This window comes from Carassius gibelio, chromosome A17 (genome assembly GCF_023724105.1).
Source record: "Carassius gibelio isolate Cgi1373 ecotype wild population from Czech Republic chromosome A17, carGib1.2-hapl.c, whole genome shotgun sequence".
Taxonomy (NCBI): Eukaryota; Metazoa; Chordata; class Actinopteri; order Cypriniformes; family Cyprinidae; genus Carassius; species Carassius gibelio.
Window position 1 is genome coordinate 2,094,853 of NC_068387.1, and position 26,500 is coordinate 2,121,352.

Genomic DNA, 26,500 nt, shown 5'->3' on the forward strand with positions numbered 1-26,500 from the left:
TGGAGTGCTCTCTTCATTTTATCAAATGGTCACATCTCTTCACATCTATTCATTTTATAATTCTGCTACTAGCATTTTATTCAAACGAACTCAGTTCGGGTGACAAAGCGTTTTGTTGTTTTGAGTGGCATTTGCACATCCTATCATACCAGTAGATGCATTTTGCAGCATTAGGGTTAATGATTAATTGATTATTAATTATTAAGGCGGGCATACACTGTGCGATTTTGGCAAGGTACCAACTCACACTGTAAGAGTAGATCTCATGCGATGTAAAGCCAAAACTCATGATTTTTATGTGCTCACTGTACGGTCAGATCGTCGAGTTGCGATTGGACTGCTCACATTATACGTGAGGAATCAACCGAATCAACACGTAGGATCCCAGAGGTTTGTGGCGGTTTCTGAATAAACACTGCTTTGGTGATATGCGCAATTCTGTGTGCTGAAACGTCCAAAAAAAAAAAAAAAAAGCACAGGCATATCTAGACGCGCAGGTGGCTCTGAGGCCGTGGCCAGTATGGTTTATCCATTTTGCTACATGAACAGGAGGTTAGCAGGCGTTTTCTTCCCTCTTTGTTTTTATTTTTCTTTGCCATAACTCCACAAGTTTTCCCTCCATCACTTCAGTCCACACTACACGCCGTGTAGGGAGATGCGGAAAATCGGTTCGTAGGCCTGCTTCAATAGTGCGATAGCTCACGAGAAGAGACCAACATTTCTGACAGGTCAGAAATCCATCCGACCGACCGATTGCCGGTCGGGAGAGTTAAATCGCCTCTCGTTTCTCATTGTACACTGCACGACAAATGACGCATGAAAATGCTGAAAATTGGCCCGACCCGAAAAAGAGTCGCACGAGTCAGAATTCGGCTTAAAATCGGATGAAATCACACAGTGTATGCCCGGCCTAAGCGACTAATGGCTTTTTGGTTGACTAAGCCTCGTTGACTAACGGTTAATCAATTAACCGTTAGTCAACCCTAGTCATTTATATTTAAAGATTTTCCTCATTAATTTAAAAAAAGTGACGTGACATTAATCCAAGTATGGTGACCCATACTCAGAATTTGTGCTCTGCATTTAACCCATCCGAAGTGCACACACACAGAGCAGTGAACACACACACACACTGTGAACACACACCCGGAGCAGTGGGCAGCCATTTATGCTGCGGCGCCCGGGGGGTTCGAGACAGCGGCGGCATACGTTTTCAGTACACCCAAGATGGCGGTGTACTGGTGAGCAAGGGGGTTCGATGCCTTGCTCAAGGGCACCTAAGTCGTGGTATTGAAGGTGGAGAGAGAACTGTACATGCACTCCCCCCACCAACAATTCCTGCCGGCCTGGGACTGACTCTGTAACCATTAGGCCACGACTTCCCTTTTTTTAAATTAATTTTATTTTAACCTCACATTCACCCATTCACACATTCATTCACAAACCGACGGCGGTGTCTGCCATACAAGGCACCATCCAGCTCGTCGGGAGCAGCTGGGGTTAGGTGTCTTGCTCAAGGACACCTCGACACTTGGTAAAAAAATAAAATAAAAAAATAAAAACAGAGTGGTGTGTGAGAAGAGAATATATAGTCCATGACAATGAGCAAGCTGTGTGTGATTGAGACAAAGGTGTGCAGAGTGAAGGTAATGAGTCTGGGAGCTGGTTTGAGTCTTTGATGATTTTTGCAGCTCTACTTCTGCAGCGTTTGAGGTAGATGTCCTGCAGAGAGGGGAGAGCAGACCCTGAAATGCGCTCAGCTAAGCGCACAACTCTCTGCAGGGCTTTGCAGTCTTGACTGGAGCTGTTCCCATACCACACTGAGATACACTGAGTCAATACACTTTCTATAGCCCCAGAATAGAAAGTTTTCAGGATTGCTGGTGAGACCCTGAATTTCCTCAGCTGTCGCAGATGGTACAGTCTTTGCCTGGCTTTATTAACCTGTGTTTGAATGTGAGTAGTCCAAGTGAGGTCCTCCGAGATGTTTACACCAAGGTACTTGAAGCTGCTCACCCTCTCCACAGGGGTCCCGCTGATCATAAGAGGAGTATAGGGCTGCTGCTGTCTCTTCCTGAAGTCCACAATAAGTTATTTAGTTTTGCTCACATTCAGAGAGAGAGAGTTGTCCTGGCACCATGATGTCAATTTCTCTATCTCATCCAAGTATGCGGTCTCATTATTGTTGTGAATGAGGCCCAGAACCACAGTATCATCAGCAAATTTGATAATGGATGTGGAGCTGTTCGAAGACACGCAGTCATGTGTGTAGAGAGAGTAGAGCAGGGGACTCAGGACACAGCCCTGTGGGGCTCCTACGTTCAGGGTGATGGAGCTGGAGGTGTACTGGCCTAGTTTCACCACTTGAGGTCTGCCGGTGAGGAAATGCCGGGATGGAGGAGCAGATGACGTTTTTAACCAGTCCCTCAAAGACCTTCATGACTATTGATGTGAGGGCAACTGGACGATAGTCATTCAGACAAGAGGGTTTATTGTTTTTAGGCACAGGGATGATGACCAATTTTTTGAATGAGGTGGGAACCACCGATGTAGCAAGAGACTCGTTAAAAATGGATGTAAACAAACCAGTGAGCTGATCAGCGCAGGACCGCAGAACACGGCCAGAAATCCCATCAGGTCCAGCTGCTTTCCTTACATTCACTCTCTTTAGTGCCCTCCGAACCTCGTCCTCCGACACGGTGATTACATGATGATCGCTGCTCTGACTGCTGCTTCCTGACGCGCTGATCGGCAGACTCGCACTGCTTTCAAAGCGGCCGTAGAAAGTGTTTAGCTCGTCAGCCAGCGACGGATCTGCTCTCGCCTCTGCAGAGGATTTATTTCCAAAGTCACAGATGGTCCTTAGTCCTTGCCACATGCGTCGGGAGTCATTTAGCTTGAAATGACTCTATGCGTTCCCTGTGTCTGTGTTTGGCGGCTCTTACTGCGCGCCGGAGAGCATAGTACGATGCTTTGTACTCGCTCATGTTTCCCGATAGAAGACCGGCGTTGTAAGCAGCAGTGCGTTTGTTTACTGCTGCACGGATTGATCTGTCCACCCATGGTTTCTGATTTGAGAATGTCCTTATAGTTATTGTATCTATAGCTTGTTCGGCTAGCGTGTTTACAAAGCTTAACGCTACATCCGTGAACTCGCTGACGTCAGATGAACTTGCGCGAAACATGTCCCAGTCTACGTCATCAAGAGCCGCCTGTAACGTTGCTTCTGATTGGTCGGACCATCGCGTCACCACCCTCTTCACCGGGGGATCTTGAAAGAGCCGTTGTTTATATTCCGGTGTGAGGAAAATGGCGGCATGGTCCGATTTGCCGAAAGCCGGTAGTGAGCGTGCATTCTTAAACTGAGTGTAGCAATGATCCAGTGTATTCGGTCCTCTGGTTGGACAGGATACATGTTGATAAAAATTAGGCATGACTTGCCTGAGTTTGGCTTTGTTAAAGTCCCCAGCGATGATAATAGCAGTGTCAGGATGTTTGTCGATGTTGACGCTGAGCGCATCGTGAAGCTCAGACAAAGCCAAGCCAGTGTCTGCTTGTAGAGGGATGTAAACAGCAGTTATGATGATCGATGGAAACTCCCGAGGCAGATAGAATGGGTGGCAAATAATGGATAAATGTTCCAGATGAGGCGAGCAGGAGCGCGACAGAGTGGAGATATTCCTGGGGTCACACCATTTCTTGTTAATCATGAAACAAACTCCTCTGCCTTTGGATTTGCCGGCCTCAGCTGTCCTGTCCATCCGTAAAACAGAGAAGTTTTCAGACGGCGTTACAGCAGCGTCTGGGACCAAGGGCATGAGCCACGTTTCAGACAAACAAAGGATGTTACAGTCCCTAATGTCCCGTTGGAAACTTATCCTGGCTCTAAGATCGTCCATCTTATTCTCCAGAGACTGGACATTGGCGAGCAAAATGCTCGGTAAAGGAGGGCTGTGTGCTCTTTTCCTCAGTCTGTTGCGAATCCCAGCACGTTTCTGGCGGTGTTTCTTGATCCGTCGCCTCGGGTGGTTATTCAGGTGGCCATTGTTCATCTCGGCGTTCCGGAGAATCTCAGATGGCCACGATGGGTTGGAGGATAAAGTGTCCTGAAACAGGTCAGTGAAGCTGTGTCCAATGTCCAAAAGTGTTTCCTTTTCGTATATGATCAGTGCAGAGGTAATGTGTGTAAAAAGAGAAAGCAAAAGTAGGTAAAAAAGTAAATAAAAACATAATCTAAGCGGAGCGACCTGGATGGCGACCGGACTTGGCGGCGCCATCTTGAGGAATCTCAAGATGGTGATGAATCAGTTTTGTTGCTTAATATTTTTGTGGAAAAAGTGATAGCACTCAAACATTTGTTTAAGATTAAACAAAAAATGAGAGCGAGATAGAGATAAATATGTAGAGTATCTGACCCGAATCAGAAAAATTAAAGAGTCAATCAGGACTTTGGTTGAAACATGAGCCAAATCCCTTTAGGAAGGCAACCGGTTGTAAATCATTCCGTGCCACATGTCAGAAGCAAGATAACCAACCAACCAACTCTTTCACAGAACAGCTTTCATCATTAACACCACTAGAACAATTATTGACAATTTCAATTCTGAGAAGAGATTGTCAAATTTGGGGCAAGTAATCAAGATACAACGCCGGCCAGCACATGTAAACCCATGAGAGTAATAAACAAGATCCTTGGATTGACCCCACCTAGCAGAACCAGGCTGAAATTCCTAAGGGGACCTCTTAACCTCTGGTCTCCACAGAACATCCTTATGTCAGAGACTGGCACAGAAACTGTCTTTTAATGAACTGAAAATGACTTATAAATGAATATATCCATCGGTTCATTCCATAATCATTTATATGTAACCCACACATTTGACTATCATTCTTGTAATCACTTATTGTGTATGTATTTTAATAACTATTGGATAGCTTAAGGATTCATGTTTAGTAAGTATGTGTTTGAATCTGCTTGCTTGAAATGTATATGACCATCAGTTATTTGTCAAATGTATCATATTCTTGTTATAGGAATCATAACCAAAATTAGACCCTGCATGCTTGATAAGATAACATATGATTTATGATACCCCGAGCAAAGAAAATATCTGATTGGTCAAGACAACATTTGAGGTATGGCCAACAGGCCAGTTTAGGACACCATCAAATCATGCTTTTAGCTTTTAGCTTTGCTTCCTAGCTTTTGCTTTTAGCCATGCTTTTAGTCATCACTGTTAGCATTCTTTGAGCACTTCAGCGAACTTCCAGCCAATCAGCAACATCGGGAAACACCCTTTCAACGACAACAAAGGGAGCCCTCTTTACACAGGAGTGGCAAGTTATAGATTCGGTTATTTCAGATCATTTTTTAATTTATGCAGTTAGGACAACATTAAAATCCTCAAAAACTCATGCTCCTTATTCTGTACCAAAAATACCAACTTCTAAATTACCGCAATTTAATGCGGAATTTAATGCTACTGATTGGAGCAATGAGATGTCAATGGAAAATCCGGATCAAATTTTAACACAATTCCACACTAAACTCCAGAAAATACAAAATAAATATATCACTACCAGCAAGGTTCGATCTAGGCAGTGTAAACTACCATGGATAAATTTTGATATATTGCAACTCCTTAAACAAAAGGCTTCTCTCCTTAAAATATATAGGCTAAGTCGAACACCGGAGAGCAAAATTAATTTTATACAAATTAGAAATAAATGTACTGCTGACCTGCGTAAGGCTAAGGCGAACTATTTTAAACAACAGATTACTGTATCCGCTGCTAATCCAAAGATGTTATGGCAGACCCTTAAGGTGATCACCGGCGAAAATGTGAATAAAAAGAATGTCAATATCCAAATTTCCCTGCAGGGTATTCTTATTTCAGACTCAGACAAGATTGCAAGAGCTTTTAATGATTATTTTGTATCATCTGTTAAAGAACTTGCAACCAACTTTGAAATTCCTTGCTTTTCACCTGTTCTTTCTTTAACATCTGATCAGTTTTCATTTTCTGAGATTTCACAGAATGAAGTAATACGTTTGTTGCGCTCATTAAATAATTCTCATGCCTGTGATTCTTATGGTTTAAATACTTCATTTATGAAGACTCATGCTGATAGCCTTATACCTCTTTTTCATCATTTAATTAATTTATGCATAAGGCTCTCGATCTTTCCGACTGACTGGAAAAGAGCACAAATTACTCCAATTTTTAAATCTGATGATCCTACTCTTGTTTCAAACTATAGACCTATAGCAGTACTTCCAACAATATCGAAGTTGCTTGAAAAAACCTTGTATAACCAGTTAATTTCTTATTTAGAAATGTATAACTGGCTTAACGACTGTCAACATGGTTTCTGCGCTAAGCGATCTACTATGTCAGCATTACTACTCTTTACTGAACAAATACGTAATGCACTTAATAAAGGTCACATAACAGGAGCTGTTTTTATTGACTTTCGTAAAGCCTTCGACACAGTGAATCATCAGATTTTGCTAAACAAACTTTACTCATTTAATTTGTCTTCATCTGTGATAGAAATGCTTTTTTCTTTTTTGACAAACAGGTCGCAATCTGTTAAAATTAATTATGTAACATCTCAATCTTTAATTTGTGATACGGGTGTTCCTCAAGGCAGTATTCTTGGACCTTTGCTTTTTCTTTTATATATTAATGATCTCCCTCAAGTGTGTAAATATTCAGAATGCTTACTGTATGCTGATGATACTGTGATTTTTTTCTCTGACTCAAATGCTGATGCTATAAACTCTAAACTAACATTTGATCTTCAGTGTTTACATGACTGGTTAAATAAAAACCATCTGACCATCAATGTAAAAAAAACTGAATGTATGTACTTCCATTCACCCAGGAAAAGTCTTTCTTATGCTGACCCTATTACTTTTGCAAATCAAGATCTTGTCACGACAAAGACTTATAAATATATTGGTGTGTTACTTGACACACACCTTTCATATCGGGATCATATTTCTGTTCTAACAAAAAAACTGAACCAGAAACTTTTTGTGTATAACAAGATTAGACCATATCTTTCCTCTTCTGTTTCTGAAACTTATTTACATGCAATTGTGTTATCAACAATGTCTTACTGTCTTCCAATTTGGTCTCTTACCACTAAAGAAATTACTGAACCAATAGCACGATTATACAATCATGCTTTTAAAATCCACAGTAATCTCCCAAAATGGTCCCATCATTGCATTGCATTGAAACACTCAAATGCACTGACTTTTCAGCATTATATAAATAGTCATGCTATTAAATTTTATTTTCAAATTCAAAATGCTACTACATCAACATTTGACGCAATTCATCAATCAGACAATAGGAGGCCACTACGCCATACTAGGTCAGTATCACAGGCACTCATACCAGTCCCTTCATACAAAAATAACTATGGTCAGAAATCCTTTTTTTATACATACACAAAATTTTGGAATGATATTCCACATCACATAAGAAAAATACCATCTGTTACAGGTTTCAAAAAGGCATACAAACTGTTTTTACTGAACAGTTACACTTGTGTTCATTAACTGTTTTTATATTGTCCTAGTTTTGTTTGTATTGTTGTTTTTAGTTCTCTGTATTTGTTTAGCTTATGTTTAAAAGTGTTGTTTTTCTTTTCTTTTTATGTTGTAAATTGTGTTTTATGTTTTATGTTCTGCAGAACAGGAACCTGCTGGAAACCAGTTTTTAAACTGAGTCAGGCCCGTTTAAACTGTATCTCAATGTTACTTTTTAACCTTTCCTGTATAATGAATGAATGAATGAATGAATGAAACACCCTTTCAACGACAACAAAGGGAGCCCCCTTTACACAGGAGTGGCAAGTAACTTCTCCAGACATTTGTACTGGTGTATCTAATATAATTTTATCCTCATTGAGGAACTCAATGCGAGGGGTTAATTAAGTGATTGATGGCTGTTCATGTCTATGCTATTTTAAGTTTTGTGTAAACTTGGGATTCCACATTTTCATTCTTTTTAACTCATTCTTCCCTAACTTTCGATCTTCCTGCAACTTGAATGTCTGAGTGTGTGTGCTTATGTGTTAGATTAGTTTATATGTCTTAGATTTATCTAATAAAGCCTTATTCATATTGAAAAGAGAAGTATCTTGTGTCTTGTGTTTACAAGTTAATGTCTTAAACCGCCGATCTTGTTACTGTGCTAACTGATAGTGTTTTCACTATACTTTGGATATTACTATCCAGTGCAGATTTGATGTTAAACGGCTCATTCGGTGAATTGCAGGGCGTATCTGTGATCAGCCATGAAACAGTGACACAAACACTTGAATTTTCTCAGCAGGAGAAAGTTCAGATGAAATGATTTTTCCCACTGAAAGTGCAGAACGTTTTCTACCAAATGATACCAACCTTTTGACTCTCCTTGCTACAGTCTTCAAGTTATGAGTCATTATTTTTTTGTATGTCACTCAGAAAAAGCATCAACTTCACGAGGCAAAAAATCCTTCAGGGCTTAAGGGTTAAAGAACTATTAAGTAATTATGCTGATTTAAGTTTTACAAACTAATGTTCTGATGGATTTCAGTTAAGGATTTGAGTGACTAATTTCTGTAACGATTCATAAAAAGATAAAATAAATAAAAAACATGGCTCATATAATCATCTGCCCATGAAGCAGACTACATTTGTCATGTTGTATGTCCTTTTTTTGTGTGCAGCATATATTATGTAATTTATTGTACACAGTATTTTTATTTAATTTGATTCAAAGAGCAAACTCGCATTTATAGATTGGCGCTGTTGACTCACTTTAAGATCTCGCTCTGTAGAAATGTTTTACAGGAAACGGTGATGCATAGGAGTGTTTTATCAGGGTACATCTGTATGTGCACCAAAGACAATGTTTACTTTACAAGCAATAATTGTTGTCTGTGCACATTTATGAGTGTGCAGGAGAGACAGAAGCAATTAATGAAGTGCTGTGAAGTGGATAAAAAGGTTCAAAACCCCTCTAAAACAAAACATTTGCTGAAAAGTTAATAAAGTACAGTGGAGTGTGGCTTGATGAGAAGCTTTTCTTTTAAATCTTAAGATTGAGAAGGAATTGGACACAGCCTGTCTCCCAAACAAATGTCAAGACTTCATATCATTCTTGCCAATGACAGTAATTTTCATGCTTTAGGAGTAGGATTAAAAGTTGACTTATGGAATACAACAGCTCTCATACATTTTAAATAGATGTTGTATAAATCTAATAACTGCCTCTGCTGTATGGGATCTCATCATAAATAATTATGAAGGATAATTTGAAATGCCTTCAAATTGATCGGAATCAAGAGGACTGTTAAAAGCATAAACTGTCACAATGAGGTAACCTGTACATAATCTACAAAACTAACACCTAGGTGTTAAAGCTGTCCATTATTATAGAAATTGAGTAAATCACATTTTTTAGGGATTTCCTTTTCTTTTTTTCTTATAATTGTAACGAGGAGTCAGAGACGATGTGCAGAATTTTATTAAGAGAATGGTCATACAGGCAGAAATCAGGAACGGTGTCAGGTATGTTAGGGATATCCAGAATCATTAACGGTAACAAGCAGAGATCAGGGCAGGCAACAGAGAATCAGAGTCAGTTTAAACAATCCAAGATAATACACGGGAAGAACAAATACTAGGAAAAAACGCTCAGAAATGTCAGACAGGCTAAACAAGACTTCGCCGTTAGTGAGAGTGATTGTTGTGCTTCTATGTGTGTGTGAATGAGGTGCAGGTGTGGCAAGGAAATTGGCTGATGAATGAGATGCAAGTGTGGCAAGGTGATTGTGTTGCAGTAACTCATGGGAGATGTAGTTCGGGTGTGGTGCTACAGTATGAGAGATGCTAGAGTCCAAGTGATGATGGTTGATGGGTGGAATGGTCCTGAGTGGAGTGCCCTATACTGAAGTTTGAAGTTAAACATCTTTAATTTATCCCTGTCTCGTTTGTATTTGGCCAGTTTGGAGAAATCCTCACCAAACCTGAGCAGTAAGTTATTACACTTGTGTACAAAACTTAATATTATGCTTGCTGTATGCGTGACGTTATGTGCACTACTGCCTGTGGCAGTCCGTCACAGCCCTAATTGCTATACAGATGATATTCACCTAGCTATTTATTTTAAGCCTCATGAAATTACAAAATTGTCTACTCTTTTAAATTGTATAAACTCTATTAAAATTCTGTATGGCAAATAATTACTTTTATTTATCTCAGCTCCTGCTGTTGTTCTCCCAGAAGTGATGGAAAGTCTTGGACCTTTATCACATTCTGTTAAATCTACCCTTCGTAAGTTAGGTGTTCATATGGGATAAGCCTTCAGTCTTGATTAACATGTAAATTATGTGGTTCGTAATGGTTTTTATTAATTGAGAAACATCACAAAATTGAGGCCAGTTGACACAACAGAAGAGATGGAAATGTTTATACAGTACATGCATTTATTTCCTCCCGCCTTGATTATTGTAACTCTCTTTTTACTTGTTTTAGTACTTCTACATTTTTTTACAAGGGGTTCAAAATGCTGCTGCCAAGCTTTTAGTCATCAAAGAGATCTCACGTAACCCCAATTTTAATTTATTCACATTGGCTCACGGTCAAATTTAGAATTTGTTTTAAAAATCTTGTGATGGTGTTCAGAGCATTGCATGGTCAAGACTCTGTGTAAATAAAAGAGATGTTGGAACCCCATAATTCTGAGATCCTCAAATCAAATCCTGCTAGTTGTTCCATGTTCTAGATTGAGGACAAAATGAGATTCCCTGTGACGTAGTTGCTCCCAAGATGTGGAATGCTCTTCCTCTGAAACTGAGATCTGTGGACTCTGTGGACCTTTTTTAAAACTATCTGAAAACTCACTTATTCAAACTTTTGTCTAATCTGTTCTTTTAATTGTCATGTCTATTTTTTTTTTTTTTTTTTTTTTTACTATTTTGATGTAACACATTTTGTGACACCTGCTCTTGAAAGGTGCTATAGAAATAAACATTACTTGCTTACAAATTCCAACAATGTCCTGGTGCTATTGTGTCCTTAACTCGGCTACCAAAATGTATCATCCCCCTGCCTTATGGGCTATGTTAACCCTCTGAGGTCTAGGGGGTTTTGGGGGCCTGGAGAAGTTTTGACATACCCTGACTTTTGTGTTTTTTTTTTGTTGTTGTTTTTTTCATTTGCTTCTAAATATATAAATGGCTAAAGTCTGAAAACACTGTATTCACTACAAACTGGGCTACAATAATATGTAAATAGAATGTATGTGTGGCGGAGCGTTCGTTTTATAATGGGCATACATTTAAAAGTTCACACCAGGAAGAGAGGGTTGCCTCACCCCCAGAATGCAGACCTAAACTCTGCCCCGCTAAGATACCCGACTACGCCACCCCAGAGGCAAATTTACCGGGGAATCGCCTGATAAGATTAACTCTAAAGCACACAGGTTCAGTTGCGGTGGAGATAAGACCAGAGACAGATGAAATACAAAATTAATTTTTATTTGGACACTATTAATAAATGTATTCAAATATACTAATCAAAACACACACTAACACACAATTCGGCCTCCACTCCAGGGCTGGGGACTACTTGCTCATTCTCTGGAAATGACACAGCAAACACTCGTGCACTCACACTTCAGACCACGAATGTGGAACACTGCAATCTGAAGAGACCACCACCAAACAGAGAGAGAGACTCGTCCACACAGACACGAATCCTGATTACACCAACAACTGGAGAGGAAACAGAATTACACATTAAACAAATATACACACTCACATACATTCTTATAAAACTCGAGTACTCAATGAATTAAGAACAATTACACACACCTATGGTTACCATTAACTAATAAACCACTACAGTGAAACTGTGAATGCAAGAAAAAAAAATACAAATTCACAATTCCAATTAAGCCAAAGAAAACATTCAATTAACAGCCAGTTCGCAGAAACTTGGTTGACAACAAAATTATAAATTCAGAAAAGAAAAACAAATCCTTGACAAAAGAATACTAAATGTTGTAAAGGAAAGGGGCTCACATAAACAGAACAAGAAAGCAAAAGTAGATCAAATTATATAGCGTTTACACCATTCAAAAGAAACCAGATCGAGATAATGACTGCTGGATGGTTAAACCATTAGATGCCTCAAAGCGAGAGTAACGTAGATCGTATCGAATCTGCGGCACGCCAGACCACCAGACAGCTGATGTTGCAAGCGTCCAGCTTTAAACAGAAATAAACAATACCACAGCAGCACATGAATACAGTTTGCGGTAGATTATGCGTCCGTTCCGGCCGTAGAGCCAGCAAAGCACCGTGAGATGAGAGTCGGTAACGTGACCATATGCAACACCACTGAAAAACAATCAGTGGTATAACAGTCGCAAAAGCCCCGACGAGAAACCCACTGCAATGTTTCGCCCTCAGTCTGTAAACTAAAAAGATAAATACAAATTTAATGTGATCAATCCAGACCCTTAGTGCAGCAAACAATAAACAACAACCTACCGGTTTAAACTGCTTGCAATGCACAGGGCATTTAAACTCCAGTACGTAAAGTCGATCGGGTATCACATGCGTTATACCACAGGCTTCCCCAGTCCACACTAGGAAGATATACGAGCCCAATAAGTACACAAAACCCAGTTCAATTCAAACATACAGAAATACAGCCGCGACTGCAGCTCCTTACCAAATGTAACGGAAACAGGTCAATTTAACTCAAAGGGAATCATTTAAGATTTTAAAGGGAATTTGAACAGAATCACTGTTTCACGGCTGATCAATGAGACGCCCTGCGATCTGAACAAGCTGTTTAACATAAAATCTGCTCTGGATATTAATATCCAAACTATAGTGAAACACTATCAATTAGCACAGTAACAAGATCGGCAGTTTAAGACATTAACTTGTAAGCACAAAACACAAGATACTTCTCTTTTCAATATGAATAAGGCTTTATTAGATAAATCTAAGACATATAAACTAATCTAACACATAAACACACGCACTCACACATTCACACAAGCTGCAGGAAGATCGAAAGTTAGGAAAAGATGAGTTTAAGAGAATGGAAATATGGAATCCCAAGTTCACAGCAATACTTTAAATTGCATAAACATGAACAACCAATCACGTAATTAGCGCTCGCATTGAGTTCCTCAATGAGGTTAAAATTATATTAGATACACCAGTAAAGGTCACAGTCTGGAGGTAAAGTTACTTGCATCTCCTGTGAAGAAGGAGCCTTGGTGAAAGGGCTATCCCGAGGTCGTTGATTGGCTGGAAGTTCAGTCTCTGAAGTGACGTCTTGGGAAGCCCGTGGTTGTTGGGCGTTGGCTGAAAGTGCAGAGTCGTGTGGGCTGGTTGAAGTTGAACTGACGTTACAAAACTTAACTCAGAACACGAAACTCTCAAACGGAAAAGAAAAGGAATAAAGTTTGAGAGACTAGGTTGTGTTCCTTCTCATCGTGGCATAGTAGCAGCAGGCAGACACGCTGGAACCGCGCTCAAAGAACAATGATGACTAACCGCATGGCTAGATGCTACAAGCTAAAGCTAGGTAGCAAAGCTACAAGCTAAAAGCTAAGAGCAGGCATGACTAATAGCATGACTGATAGCACGAGCAAGGCTGGAACTAAAAGCGGACATAAAAAGCAAGGCATGACTGATATCACAAGCAATGCTAGAACTAAAAGACCAATTTCATGGTGTCCAAAGTATTTAAACTTCCCTGTTGGCCACCCCTCAAATGTTGCCTTGACCAATCAGATATGGTCTTGGCTCGGGGGTATCATAAATCATTTGTTTATCTTACCAAGCATGTGGTTCCTGCCCCGCAGGGTCTAATTTTGGACATGATTCCTATAACACGATTATGATATATTTTACAAAAAAATGATTGTCAGGACAATATCAAGCAAGAAAATTTGATTATATCAATACTAGACATGACTATGTATCCTATAGTTATCAAAAGACATACACAATAAGTGATTATACATGATAGTCAAATGTGTGGGTTACACATAAAGGAATATGGAGTTAAGCAATGGAATGATTCATTTATAAGTATTTTCGAGTTCATTCTGGTCCATATATAATGTACAAAAAGCAGTTTCTTTGCCATTCTCTGGCAAAGGGACTTTTCTGTGAAGACAAAGGTTTAAAGCCCTTCCCCCTTAGGAATTTTAGTCTGGTTCTGCTGGGTGGGGGAAGTCAATGCAAGTATTAACTTGATCTCCTGGGTTTACATGTGATGTCCAGCGTTGCATTTCAATCACGAACAATAAATTTGACAATCTCTTCTTCGAATTAAAATTGTCAATAATTGTTCTATTGGCGTTAATGTTGAAAGCTGTTGTGTGAACAAGTTGGTTGGTTGGTTATCTTGCTTGGTTCTTGTGGCACTAGAACTGATTTATGACTTCCCGAGGATTTCGGCTCTCGTTTCAATGCACACAGCTCTGATAGACTCTTTGATTTGTCTGGTTTGACTCATTTCTGCTACATATATCCCCCTTTCGATCGGCGAGGTGTTTAGGTGAAGACATCGTCAATCGCTGGAGAAACAAAGGCAGAAGAAGCAGACAAACACAGCAAACAGCAAGACAACACCTCCATGACAGTTACTGTACTGGTGCAGGCATCAGGTTATTTAGGTACACGTGGTTAAGTTCAATTAGTCAATGTAGTTTAGCACAATGAGGATAGTTTAGATCGTTTTGGAAATTGTTGTTTTATTTTGATTCATCAATCAAATTTGTGGTTAACTTTGTTTGGTTATTCTAGGTTGTCTTACTTTACACATTTACCGTTAGTTTTCTAGTAATTTCATTTTCAATTCATTGAATTGAACTATCATGCATGGAGCTCTCTGGCTTCCATTCAGTTTAGAGTGGCTGGCGGATATTAGGTGTTGCGAGTCAATCCTAATATCAGACCTTCGACCCTTGCAGGGTGTCTAGGCGTTTCACCTACTCAGGAAAGAGGGGAAGGAGAAGGATAGGTAGAAGAAGAACAAAACAAAACAAGGCTGCTGTGGGTTTTCCTAGCATGGGTTACAACGACTATTGAGCTAGGATGTCAGGTGCAGCTAGTGTGTCATGAATCTTAACTTAGTGTCAGGTGTTCTACCTATTGTGAGGATGGCTGCACGTTTGGATATTCTACCTGTGGGAAGAATATGTTTGTTGACTGTGTTGTCAGTAGATGTGTTTACCTCTGGGTGTAGGTAATGTTGTGTGTTACTGGTGTAGTGCATGTGTGGTCAGATCTGTTCAAGTCTGTGTTTTGTCTCCCCCTTTTTCTATCATGTCACTGAAGACTGGCTCTCTGCATCCTTGGCTTGGATGAGGGCGTGCCCATGGTCTAATGAGGGGTCAGTCCAGCAAGGCACAGGAAGGTCTTTAGCACGCAGTCGGAGGCAGTTTGGCATGGCTGTGTGAAGCTGTGTTGCAAAACTTTGTCTCCTATGTTGCATTCTTCTTGTGATGCCTTCTGGCTGTAGCAGACTTTCTGACCTTCTGTGCTCTGGTGGTTGCTGTTGCACAGACAGGGAATGTGGTTCTTGGAGTTGGAGTTAATTTGACAGTTTGTTAGTGACTGTGTTAGGTGTCTGAGGTGATATCCTTTAGTACCTCAGATTTTTCATCAACAGTTGGCCGTGAAAGACTTGTTCCTTCTGGGTCGTTGTTGAACAGGTGCTTGTCATCTCTGATGTGGTGCACCAGGTGATCACCGGGCTTCCGTTCTGTCGCTGGTCACAGCGAGCATGACTCAAATTTGTGGTCACCTGCATGTAAATTGTCTTGAAGGAACTCTCTTAGTTGTTCCATGACTTGTTCCATGTCTTCTAATGGTAAGCGGTCATGTTCTTGTGCCTACTCAGCACTGTGCATGTCTGAGTGGTGCTGAGGTGGGTTTTGTTGTCGCTTACCCACACGAGTTGCTCTTGGATGAGTCAGCTGATTACCTTTGGATATCTGGTTAGGTTTCCAGATGTTCTTATCCTTTTGGTTTCTTGAGAAGCGTGGCTGGTCCCATGGATTTTTCCAGCATTTGGGCTGAAAGCGGTTGTGGATATGGGCGTCACGTTCTCTGTGCTCTTGGTGGAAGACTCTGGTGTTGTGATGCCACTGGGTGTCGTCCAGTGCAAGGCTTGAGTCTTTGTTGACAGAGTTCAAGAGTGTGGATGTTTTGTTACCTTTCTTTGAGGCCAACTTCTGCTTGTTATAGGCCTTCTGTGTTAGGTCACGCAACTGTTGGATGTTCATGGAGTTCGGACAGGCCATGACACCTAGATGGTGACTGACTCCAGGGTGCAAATTTCTTAGAAAGAGGGTTTTGAAGTTCACATCCTCTTCAAGGTCAGGCTTGTTGTGTGCACCAAAGTAGGCTTGTCGGAGTCGGTTGTAATAAGCTTGTGGAGTCTCTTGACGGCCTTGTTTGGTTTCCAAGGCAGTTAACAGTCCATGTTCAGACTCTGGGTCTGTAAACTCTTTAATCAGGACCTCACGAAGTCGCTGGTAGTTTGACTTAGTTTGACTGGGCTGTCGATCTAGAAAGTTTTGTACCTCGGGACTGGACGTGGCTCTAAGGAGGTATAACCAGTCTCTGTCAGTCACATGAGGTCTCACTTCCAGGTGAAATTCGATATCTCGCAGGTAAGCTTGAATGTTGGGGCTCTCTATGGAGTCCGGGTTTAACCTGCTGATGTTTTCAGACAGCTTGTTGAGGTCTTTGACTGTCATCCCGTGTGCAGCTTCAAGGCCTTGGACGGGAGGTTTTCTTTCGTTGGCAGGAAAGGGTTGTGTGGCGAAAGCAGGTGAGGTTTTGGGTTGTGGCCCTTCGCTCCTTTCGTCATATGCCAGTTCTTGGACGTGGGACTCTGCTCTGCTCAGCAGTGACGAGGCTAAGAGAGGTTTCTCTTTCCTTGGCTCTTGTTTGTGCTTGTAAGCATATTGGAGTTCTTTACTGACCATGTAGAGCTCATCGTTGGTATCGTCTAGTTGTTGGGTCAGATTGTCCGTTTCAGTTCTGTACCTTTCAAGGTGGTCTTTCAAAGGACTATTTTCAGAATTCTTGTTTCTGATGTCTATCTTTGCTTTCTCTAGTAGCTGTTCGGCATACTGGAGTCTGTTTACCAGGTCTTTCTGAGCAGCCGTTGCATGTTGCTGGTCGAGCTGAGCTGCTGCCAGGGCTGCTTGGAGCTTCATAACTTGTTCCGTTGTTTCCCGCTCCCTCTCGCTGGGTGCTTTGAGTTGATTTTGAACTTTTGAACGATGTTGAGCGCGTGTCAGCTCCTCTTGAAGGTGGGTGATGTGCTTGTCGCTCAGTTTCAGCTGGGTTGTGAAGGCATAGCTTAGTGAGCTCGTGATCTTGACTAGCTCCTCGTGGTTGTTGTTCTGGATTGAATCTTGTGTCAGGAATCTTCTCAGGATTAGGATTATTATTAAAAATAATAACAGTTCAAATGTCTTTGGAGTGAGGCTGTCTGTCATGCCTCTCAGCCAAATGTTCACATCTTCCCCATGGGAAATGGGGTCTGCAGTCTGCGGCATTTTGGCACGCTGGGGAGAAGAGAGACTTACACAGATCTGTGTTGAGTAAAAGCCTATGTGTGGTGGGACAACTAAGTGTTGTATCAGTGATTGTGAACCACTAATGAAATGTGGTGATGACTGTGTTGGTCTCAGGGTGTCTAAGTAGACTAGAGATACGAAGACTTTGTCACTCTAATGAGGAAGAGGAAAAGAGAGACAGAGGTGAAAAACAAATTCAAATTACAAGCAAAATTTCTGTTTTTCAAATGAGGAAAATTATTTTTTCCAATTAAATGTTATCAAAAACTTAAACAATATTATTATATTTCTTGCTTTGGACAAAAGAATACAATAATAATTCTGATATCTCTTTTCTTAGTCTGACAGGATTGACACCGTACACCTTTCAGTTGGACCGCTCACCAGGGAGGCTGCGAAGGCGACAGTTGTTCAACACGTACCTCTATTAAATTGATCTCAACATTGGATGAGATGCTAAAACTTGCATTGCGTTTCCAAATGTAGGGAGGTTAGGAAGAACAAATGAGAGGATGATTACAATCAAATTCATAAGGATAATTTGACGTCTTTGGCACGATTGTGTATTTAATTCACTTAGAATTGATTGATGGTTCTTACATGTCCTACAAATGTAAAAAGAGAAGAGGAAAGTAAAGGAGAGAGAGGACGGAGATGGTAAGTCTCAGTAGCGGTTATCTGAACTACAAGGAGAGCGTTGTGTTAGTTGCTGCACAACTTATCAAACAAAATAAACTTTAAGTGAAAGAGAGTTGTCTTTCTAATTTATCTGAACTCAGGGCTCAGGTTTGTCGTTCCCAGGCTAGGATACACAAAGTAAAGAAACATGGTTTTAGAGTCACGGTTTCAGTACGGTTCGATATTGCTATGTTTATGGAAATAAAATAATAAATAAATAATAAATAAAATAAAATAATAAATTATAGAAATAAAAAAACTACTAAAAAACTAACTACAAGCAACAGCATAAATAAATACAATAAAATAAAGATACAAATAAAACAAACAAAAAAAATCTTTTTTTTTAGCGAGGTCTAGAATTAGTTTTTAGGTACGGGAATTGAATAAAGTAATCAAATGTAAAACAGCATTGTATATCGCACTGTATAAATTAAAGATTGCTCTTTATTAAAGTCACAAAAGCTTTTCAATCAAGAGCAGTGAGTGATTTCTTTGTTGTTGCTGTTTGATTAATATAAAGGCTGTCACTTTAAGAGAATGCAGTGATCCAGTGCACCGATACAGTAGGCCTATGTTCACCCAGCTATATCTGCTGTAGGATACTTACCAAGATGGGCATTTTGACATAATTTCTGTGTGAACTTGTCCATATAAACAATACTTAGAGAGAGCTTAATAATTGCACGAGTCGCAGGTTTGCGCACACACAAATCTTCTCACTGTGTGCACGAGGTTGTGTCCTTTGGCACTTAAATGTTTAAACTTGCAAAAAACTTTTTTTTTTTTTTTTTTTTTTTTTTTTAATTACATAGCTGTTGCAGGAATGTCTGGAAAGCCAGAATGAACATCCATCAACAGAAACATATATTTGCTGAACTCCTGTTTGATTTACGTGTTATTTATAGCAAACCATATTACAAATGCTTACTAATGTTTAAGTTGAACCGCAATCCCAGAGCGTGCCGAACCGTGTGTGGAGAACCGAACGAGTTATATTTTTTTCAGCGAACCGTCCCATCCCTAATGTGACGAGACGACAATAACACACACAAACAAACAACAATAAACAATTATAACCAAACATTTATAAATGCACAGCATGACAAATTCCCAACAGTAAACTGATGCAGCTTTCTATTTCTGACATACTCCTGACGGTCTTCAAGACTTCTGACACAAATGACTAATGGATTTGCAACATTCACATTGAGGCGTCCGATGGAGACAGCCTCACTGAGCATTTGCGACAACCATCGTGTACAATGTAGACATAATGTTTTAAAAACAAGAAAATATTAAATAACCAATATATCAGTAGGGATTATGCATCCATCACTATTTATTATGCATCCATATAACCCATAATAAAAGCTGAAATTTCATATAGTGAAAAATCATTTTACTTTCAAAGGATGACACATTTTGAGATAGAATATGCTAATTATGATTATACTTTGCTTTTCAGTCTTAACTCAGCAGCATTCAGCTTGGTTCCAGATGGCCTGTTTGACTTCATGACCCCCTTAGGAAACCAAATTGTATTTGCAGCATTAAATAGAGATAGCATTTATTTGTGTGTGATGGTGCGTACACATTGTCACTCATCCAGGTTTCCTTCTGGTGACACTGGAAATTGTGCTTATGGGGGCTTTGTCTTGTAGGTCAAATTATCCTCCAGTTCATCCAGAACAGGCTGAACTATATCTCCAGTGGATGGGATCAGGCTGGGCCCCGCATCCTTCGCATTAAGCCATCTCACTTATATATGGCAAGCTCATATGAACTCAGTCACCAGCGCCCCTGCCTCCAATATCCTTATAACATAGCATGCATATTGATTGCAGATTGTGAATTTGAGAGACTCTTTTCCCCCATATCCACGAGAAGCTGGGGAATCATGTTACTCTGCAGCTTATTAGAAAGCTAATGCATAGGAAATTATGCATCCAGCGCCTTTCTTTCTCCTCCATCTGCTCGCAGTGCAGGTGAAAACAATTTACACATTGGCAGCCTAATGGATACATTCATGGGGAGTGGTGAGAGAAAGGAGGACAGAGACGGGAGAGTGAGAGTGAGCGGCCGTAATGGGCCAGACCAATGCAGGCCAGCAGCCTTGGATAGACGGACGCAGCAGATAGCAGCGTATCGGATAACATCTAATCGTGGGGTTGCAGGCTAATGAGTGTGGCTGTGCCCTTTCAGTGCTAGCTTTTGGCCTGCACTAAAGACACTCGTAAACAATTCAGCTGCCCGTGCTTTAAACGCGCCTATAATGTGTTGATTCAGCAGGTAATGAGCTGCTCCCAGAATCAATACCCTCCTCTCGGCGTCCTAGCCATCCCCGCAGTCACAGGGCACAGCTAGCAGGGTTCGATGATGCAGCCCCCCCCCCCCCCCCCTTCATGACCTCTCTCATTGCGGTAAGGATGGTGCACTGTCTGAAGAGGACCATTCTCATATTGCAGAAGGCGCCTGAGTGTCAGAACTTTCATTCGCAAGCGAGCAAATGAACAGGCAGCCACCGCATGCTAATGAGGCACAGGCTATTTTCCACCTTTTTTATCTGCACATTATGCTCTTGACTCTGGAGAAGGTGGGAATTAGGTTGGACCTTAGTGTCAGGCTGCCTGATGGCTGTGCTCAGAACAACTGGTAATTGAAGCCGATGGCTGCTACGGAGGAGGTCTGAATTTGGAAATAAACAGTTTCAAGCATCGCACGTCATTTCTGGAGAGATGGCAGGGGAATGGAAATGAGTTGTCTGGATTTAATGTGCTCGCACAGCAGGGAAAAAGGGGGGAGTCTTTGTGGATGACAATTCCACTCATTAGGACTTCAATGCGGCCATAATGGCAGGGAGCATGGGACGCTATATTTAAAGTGGGCAATTAGGGGATGTCCTCTAAACTATGAATTTAGATGCTATGAAAAAAATGTTTACATTGTTTTTATTTGACTTAGCAAGATGAAACTAATGGCTGTGAAATGGGGACAAGATGTAGATAGGTGGCCTCCCACTGAGATCTATCTTTTTTTGTTTTTTTTGCACTACACTGGAACTTTGTTTATCATTATTGCTTGTTTATTAGCATAATGGGAAGTGGACCAATTATTTCTCCTCTTGTTGGCAAAGTGGCGCATATATGTTTGTTTCTCTGCTCATTTTCATTCAGGCCTGCGAGAACATCATCTGTTTTTCCTTTGAGTGAGTGTTTGTTTGTGGCAGTGCTTATGTCAGCTTGTTGTTGTTGTTGTTTTTTTAATATGCCAGCATGATACCATTCTTATTAATTATTGCCATTATGTAACATCGCAAAGATTTAAGAATGCCAGTTAACTTTCAGAAAAGGGCAATTTTACAAATATATTATTTATGGATTTGACAACCATACAACAGCTCAGAGAAGTAAATATATTTTGCTCTTTGTTATGCTACGAGTGCGTGACTTTTACATTAAAGCATCTAAACCAGTTTGAAGAGCCTGAGCTTATTACATGCATTGGTCTCACCTTAGGGACTCCAGTCCTCTCTGTCCCCCTTTCCATTTCCACTGGATTATCAGCAACAATACATTTCAGCAGTGCAAACTTTTTCTCTTCAAACCTTTCTCAAATCCCACTCCCTCTCGCCAAAAAGGAGCTCGTCTTATGTTCTTTTCATATTTGATTTCCATGAGTCGAATGAGCATGCTCCGATTATCCCAGCGGTCAGAGCTCTCTTTTTGGGTGCTTCTGTTTTCTAGATGAGGACCTGTCGATCAATCCCCAAATTGACTTGGGTCCGTTAATCTCTGTTGCTTTTTAATGCAATGTGTCAGAGCGGCGACCTGGGCCTGGTTGTAATTCAGGCACAAAACCTTGATGTGCTGGAAGAGACTGCAGGGGTTTTCTCAGCTGGCGGAGCATGCATGCTCATGAATAAAGCAGGGGCTTACTAGTTCTCCTGAGCACCGAGCCCTGTCCGGTCTGTTTTTATGGCACTTGGTTGGAACAATTTCACTCCCCATTCCAGCAGAGAGAGGAGGATTTTTGTGTGGTCTTATTCTGGAGCCGTGATTTTCTATAATCATTGTGTACTGTATTTGGTGTTTCATCTTTGTGAATGTAGAGAAAGCCTTAAAATACAGATATTATAATAGGAAATGCCTTGTTTCATTTTTTATTAATGATTATTGTTATTATGCTTAAACTAAACAATACATATTTAAAAGAGTACTGCATTGAGACAATTGTGAAACATGCAGGGTGCCGTGTGCTAATGTCGTTATGCCCTTTCACTGATTAGATTTATTATTTTATCTTGTAACCAGTTTTAAGTGTCAAAAAAAAAAAAGAAAGCTCTCTAAACTAGCATATCTTACAAGCTTACAGACTTCCTTCTCCTCTTCAGTGGAGTGTTGGAGCACAATTAGTCATGAGTGGCATGACGTTCCTCACAAGTCCTGTTTGCAGACTCATTACTAGACCCTGCTGGTGTCTTGGAGGCTGAGAGGAAGTCAAACAAAGCAGCACTCATATTTCTCCAGTTCTCTGTGGCGTTGAACAGGCCCCGGCCTAGTGGCAGCACAGAGAAATGAAGGCCTGTGAAAAGAAACCCCAGCTACCCTCTTACTTACTCACACCCACACACACATCTCAGACTGGAGCAGATTAGTTCTGTTCACAAACTCCAGTGGTACATGCTATCTTTTTTTGGTATTTCAGACATACCTGTTCTCTTGAAGTCAGTCTTGTCAAGTCAAGTCACCTTTATTTATATAGCGCTTAAAACAAAATACATTGCGTCAAAGCCACTGAACAACATTCATTAGGAAAACAGTGTGTCAATAATGCAAACTGACTGTTAAAGGCAGTTCATAATTGAATTCAGTGATATCATCTCTGTTCAGTTTAAATAGTGTCTGTGCATTTATTTGCAATCAAGTCAACGATATCGCTGTAGATGAAGTGACGTCAACTAAGCAAGCCAGAGGCGACAGCTGCAAGAAACCGAAACTCCATCGGTGACAGAATGGAGAAAAAAACCAGGCTCAGTTGGGGGGCCAGTTCTCCTCTGACCACACGAAACCAGTAGTTAAAAGTAAAGTCAGATTGTGCAGAAGATACGTACTGGATCCGGGTGACTGCAGTGACCCTCTGATCTGGATACAGAATGGATCTGATGGCTACAGTGACCTTGGAATAAGAGAGAAACAGACTAATATTAGTGTAGATGCCATTCTTCTAATGATGTAGCAAGTACATCGGGTGTTATGGGAAGTGTTCCCGGTTCAGGTTTATCTAATTAATGGAGCCTAAAAATGTATTTGGATATTAAAACTAAAAATTGAAAATTAAACTGCAAGATTGTGTCTGCCTCCCGAAAAATGTTAGGTAAGTTATTCCAGAGTTTAGGCGCCAAATAGAAAAAGGATCTGCCGCCCGGAGTTGATTTTGATATTCAAGATATTATCAAATTGGAGTTTTGAGAATGTAGCGGACGTAGAGGATTATAATGTAAAAGGAGCTCATTCAAATACTGAGGTGCTAAATCATTCAGGGCTTTATAAGTAATAAGCAATATTTTTAAATCTATAAGTTGTTTGATAGGGACCCAGTGCAGTGTGGACAGGACCAGGCTAATATGGTCATACTTCCTGGTTCTAGTAAGATCTCTTGCTGCTGCATTTTGGACTAGCTGTAGTTTGTTTACTAAGCGTGCAGAACAACCAACCAATAAAGCATTACAATAATCTAACCTTGAAGTCATAAATGCATGGATTAACATTCCTGCATTTGACATTGAGAGCATAGGCCATAATTTAGATATATTTTTGAGATGGAAAAATGCAGTTTTACAAATACTAGATATGTGGCTTTCTAAGGAAAGATTGCGATCAAATAGCACACCTAGGTTCCTAACTGATGAAGAAGAATTGACAGAGCAGCCATCAAGTCTTAGACAGTGTTCTAGGTTATTACATGCAGAGTTTTTAGGTCCTATAATTAACACCTCTGTTTTTTTTTTTCAGAATTTAGCAGTAAGAAATTTCTCAGTGAGAAATTGTCTTGATTTTTCTGCATTGTAAACTTTATAAATTCTCAGGTGTTTATAAAAATCACAAGCCAGTGACTACACAGTTGTTCAATGAGCGTTCAACTTCATAGATGGAAAAGTAGCTGAGAGACCCCGTGTGCAAATTCTGCTGTGTGCATGCATGCTTACAGTATGTCTGCATACAATGTTTATGCTCTCTTTCTTTGTTAATATGCATGCAGTCTTCCACAGACTTATTTAAAAAGACATGAGCAGACATGGACACAAGTTTTATCTGGTCAGTGTTATGAGTTTTAAGATTTTATACAGTATTTCTTGTTTTTTTTTTATGTTCATATTTCATAACTAGAATTCCGGATTCTTTCTTTTTTCTCTCTCTGTACATGTATGTGAATATTTTGTATTCAGACATTGAATGAACCAATGTAATTTAGTGGCTGTGTTCAAATGTTTACTTTTCAATTCCACAACTTTCTGTCCATGCAGCCTTCTTTCTCATATCAATGCCTTGGCCTGTATGTCACTGCTCTGCTTGACAGAGGGTATTTAAAGTGAATGAAAGCACCGACAACCACCACCCTGTATGGCTCCCTCAATCTTCCATATTTTCCATGTGTAGAAAAATCTTTTGTAGAAGGTCTTTTTCTCAGGTCCTGCAGGAAGGGCTGCAATGCCCGTTCACACAGGTCTGAGAGGAGATAGTCATCAATGTGGGCGATTTTTCTTAGCTCAGAAGGTTCAAGGCTGTGTCAGCAACTACATAAGACATGGTATTTTCAACCCTAAACTAATCAGAGTCACTTAAATAGAGAGTCAAGTCAATTGTGTGTTCTGCAAAATGTTATAAGAAACCTTATGCTTAAATAAATAAATACAAGAAAGGAGATTTTTTTTTTATTACTGTCTATGAAGGAATCACATGCAGTATATTACAAAAGCACCAGTTGTTCCACCTCATATATGTTTTGGTAAATATTAGGCGATGTCTTGGTCTGTAAGTAACACTGTGACACTGCTTCAGTCAGCTAAGCGCCATGACACAATCTGGAGGCAAAATAGCTGGTATTTCCCCTCACATGCACAAGTTTGATGACTGCTCTGAGTAGTCATTAACCAGTCATATTGATGAGCTTTGCGTAATCCACCAGCTTTGGTTTTTAGTTTTTTTTTTTTTTTTTTTTACTATCTGAAACATAATTACTGATTATGTAATAAGCTGGCTCTTGCTACTGTGATTGCTGTCCAGTGTTTGAAAGGGTACAGTTCTTAGTCAATTAAAGACTGATTAGTGCATAGCAAATCCACTTAATTCTAAATGTGTTAATTAACAGTCTATGCTCTCATACTAGTGGTTAAAAGAACTAGTAACCTCATGCAAGCTTCAAATGTGCTACTCTCTAAATTGCTTTCTTTGAAAGGCTATATTTAATTAAATGGCGTGTACTGTAGCCAGTTGGAGGGCTAATGGATGTTACATTGTATGTAACGGATATACTGGAGAATCACTTGACTATCTTTAATGGAAACAATTTCCTTGCTTGTTCATAGAAAGATTTTTAAAAATCTGTTTAAATATGAAGACCACATGTAATCATTCTGAAATTTAATTAGTATAATCTATAAAGCTATAAATGGAGCTTGCTGATTGACCAAGAAGATGGTATAAATGTTTTATGTAAAAAGAATGACATACTGTGTGTTTAATTTCTTGCCTGTGAAATGAGATCTTCTGTGTGAAGAGAAATGCTTAAGGACCACTCCAACATTTTTTTTTTTTTTTTTTTTTTTTTACCCCTGAACTGACAGAATTCAAAAAGCTACAGAGGAGAGCATCTGTGCCCAAGCAATATCAGTAAATAAAATAATTAGCATTTCTGTTTTACTGTTTAAAATTACAATTTTGAAATTACATTGAAATGCAATAAATGGTCTGCTGAGTATCTCTGAAATGTTTACCAAAATTTTATTGTATCTTAGTTATGAGACACTCAAATAAAGATATGCAAACAGAAAAGGATAAAGAGAAAAGATAGGAAGAAATCACAATTGTCCATTAGCACTTCTTGTATCACAACAGAGCCATCTAGTGTTTTCATTGCTGGAGGCAAAGTAGTCCTGAGAATGTATAACTCTCTGTTGTTCTTTGTTT

At 40.0% G+C, this 26,500-nt stretch overlaps 1 protein-coding gene across 1 annotated transcript in view; it reads left to right on the forward strand.

The window, feature by feature from the left end:
* The first annotated feature begins 1,227 nt into the window (after positions 1-1,227).
* LOC128031587 (uncharacterized) overlaps positions 1,228-26,500 on the forward strand; it is a 66,518-nt gene continuing 41,245 nt past the window's right edge. The window contains exon 1 of the mRNA XM_052619913.1: positions 1,228-1,241. Coding sequence (XP_052475873.1) covers positions 1,228-1,241 — 14 coding nt within the window. The remainder of the gene's footprint in view (positions 1,242-26,500) is intronic.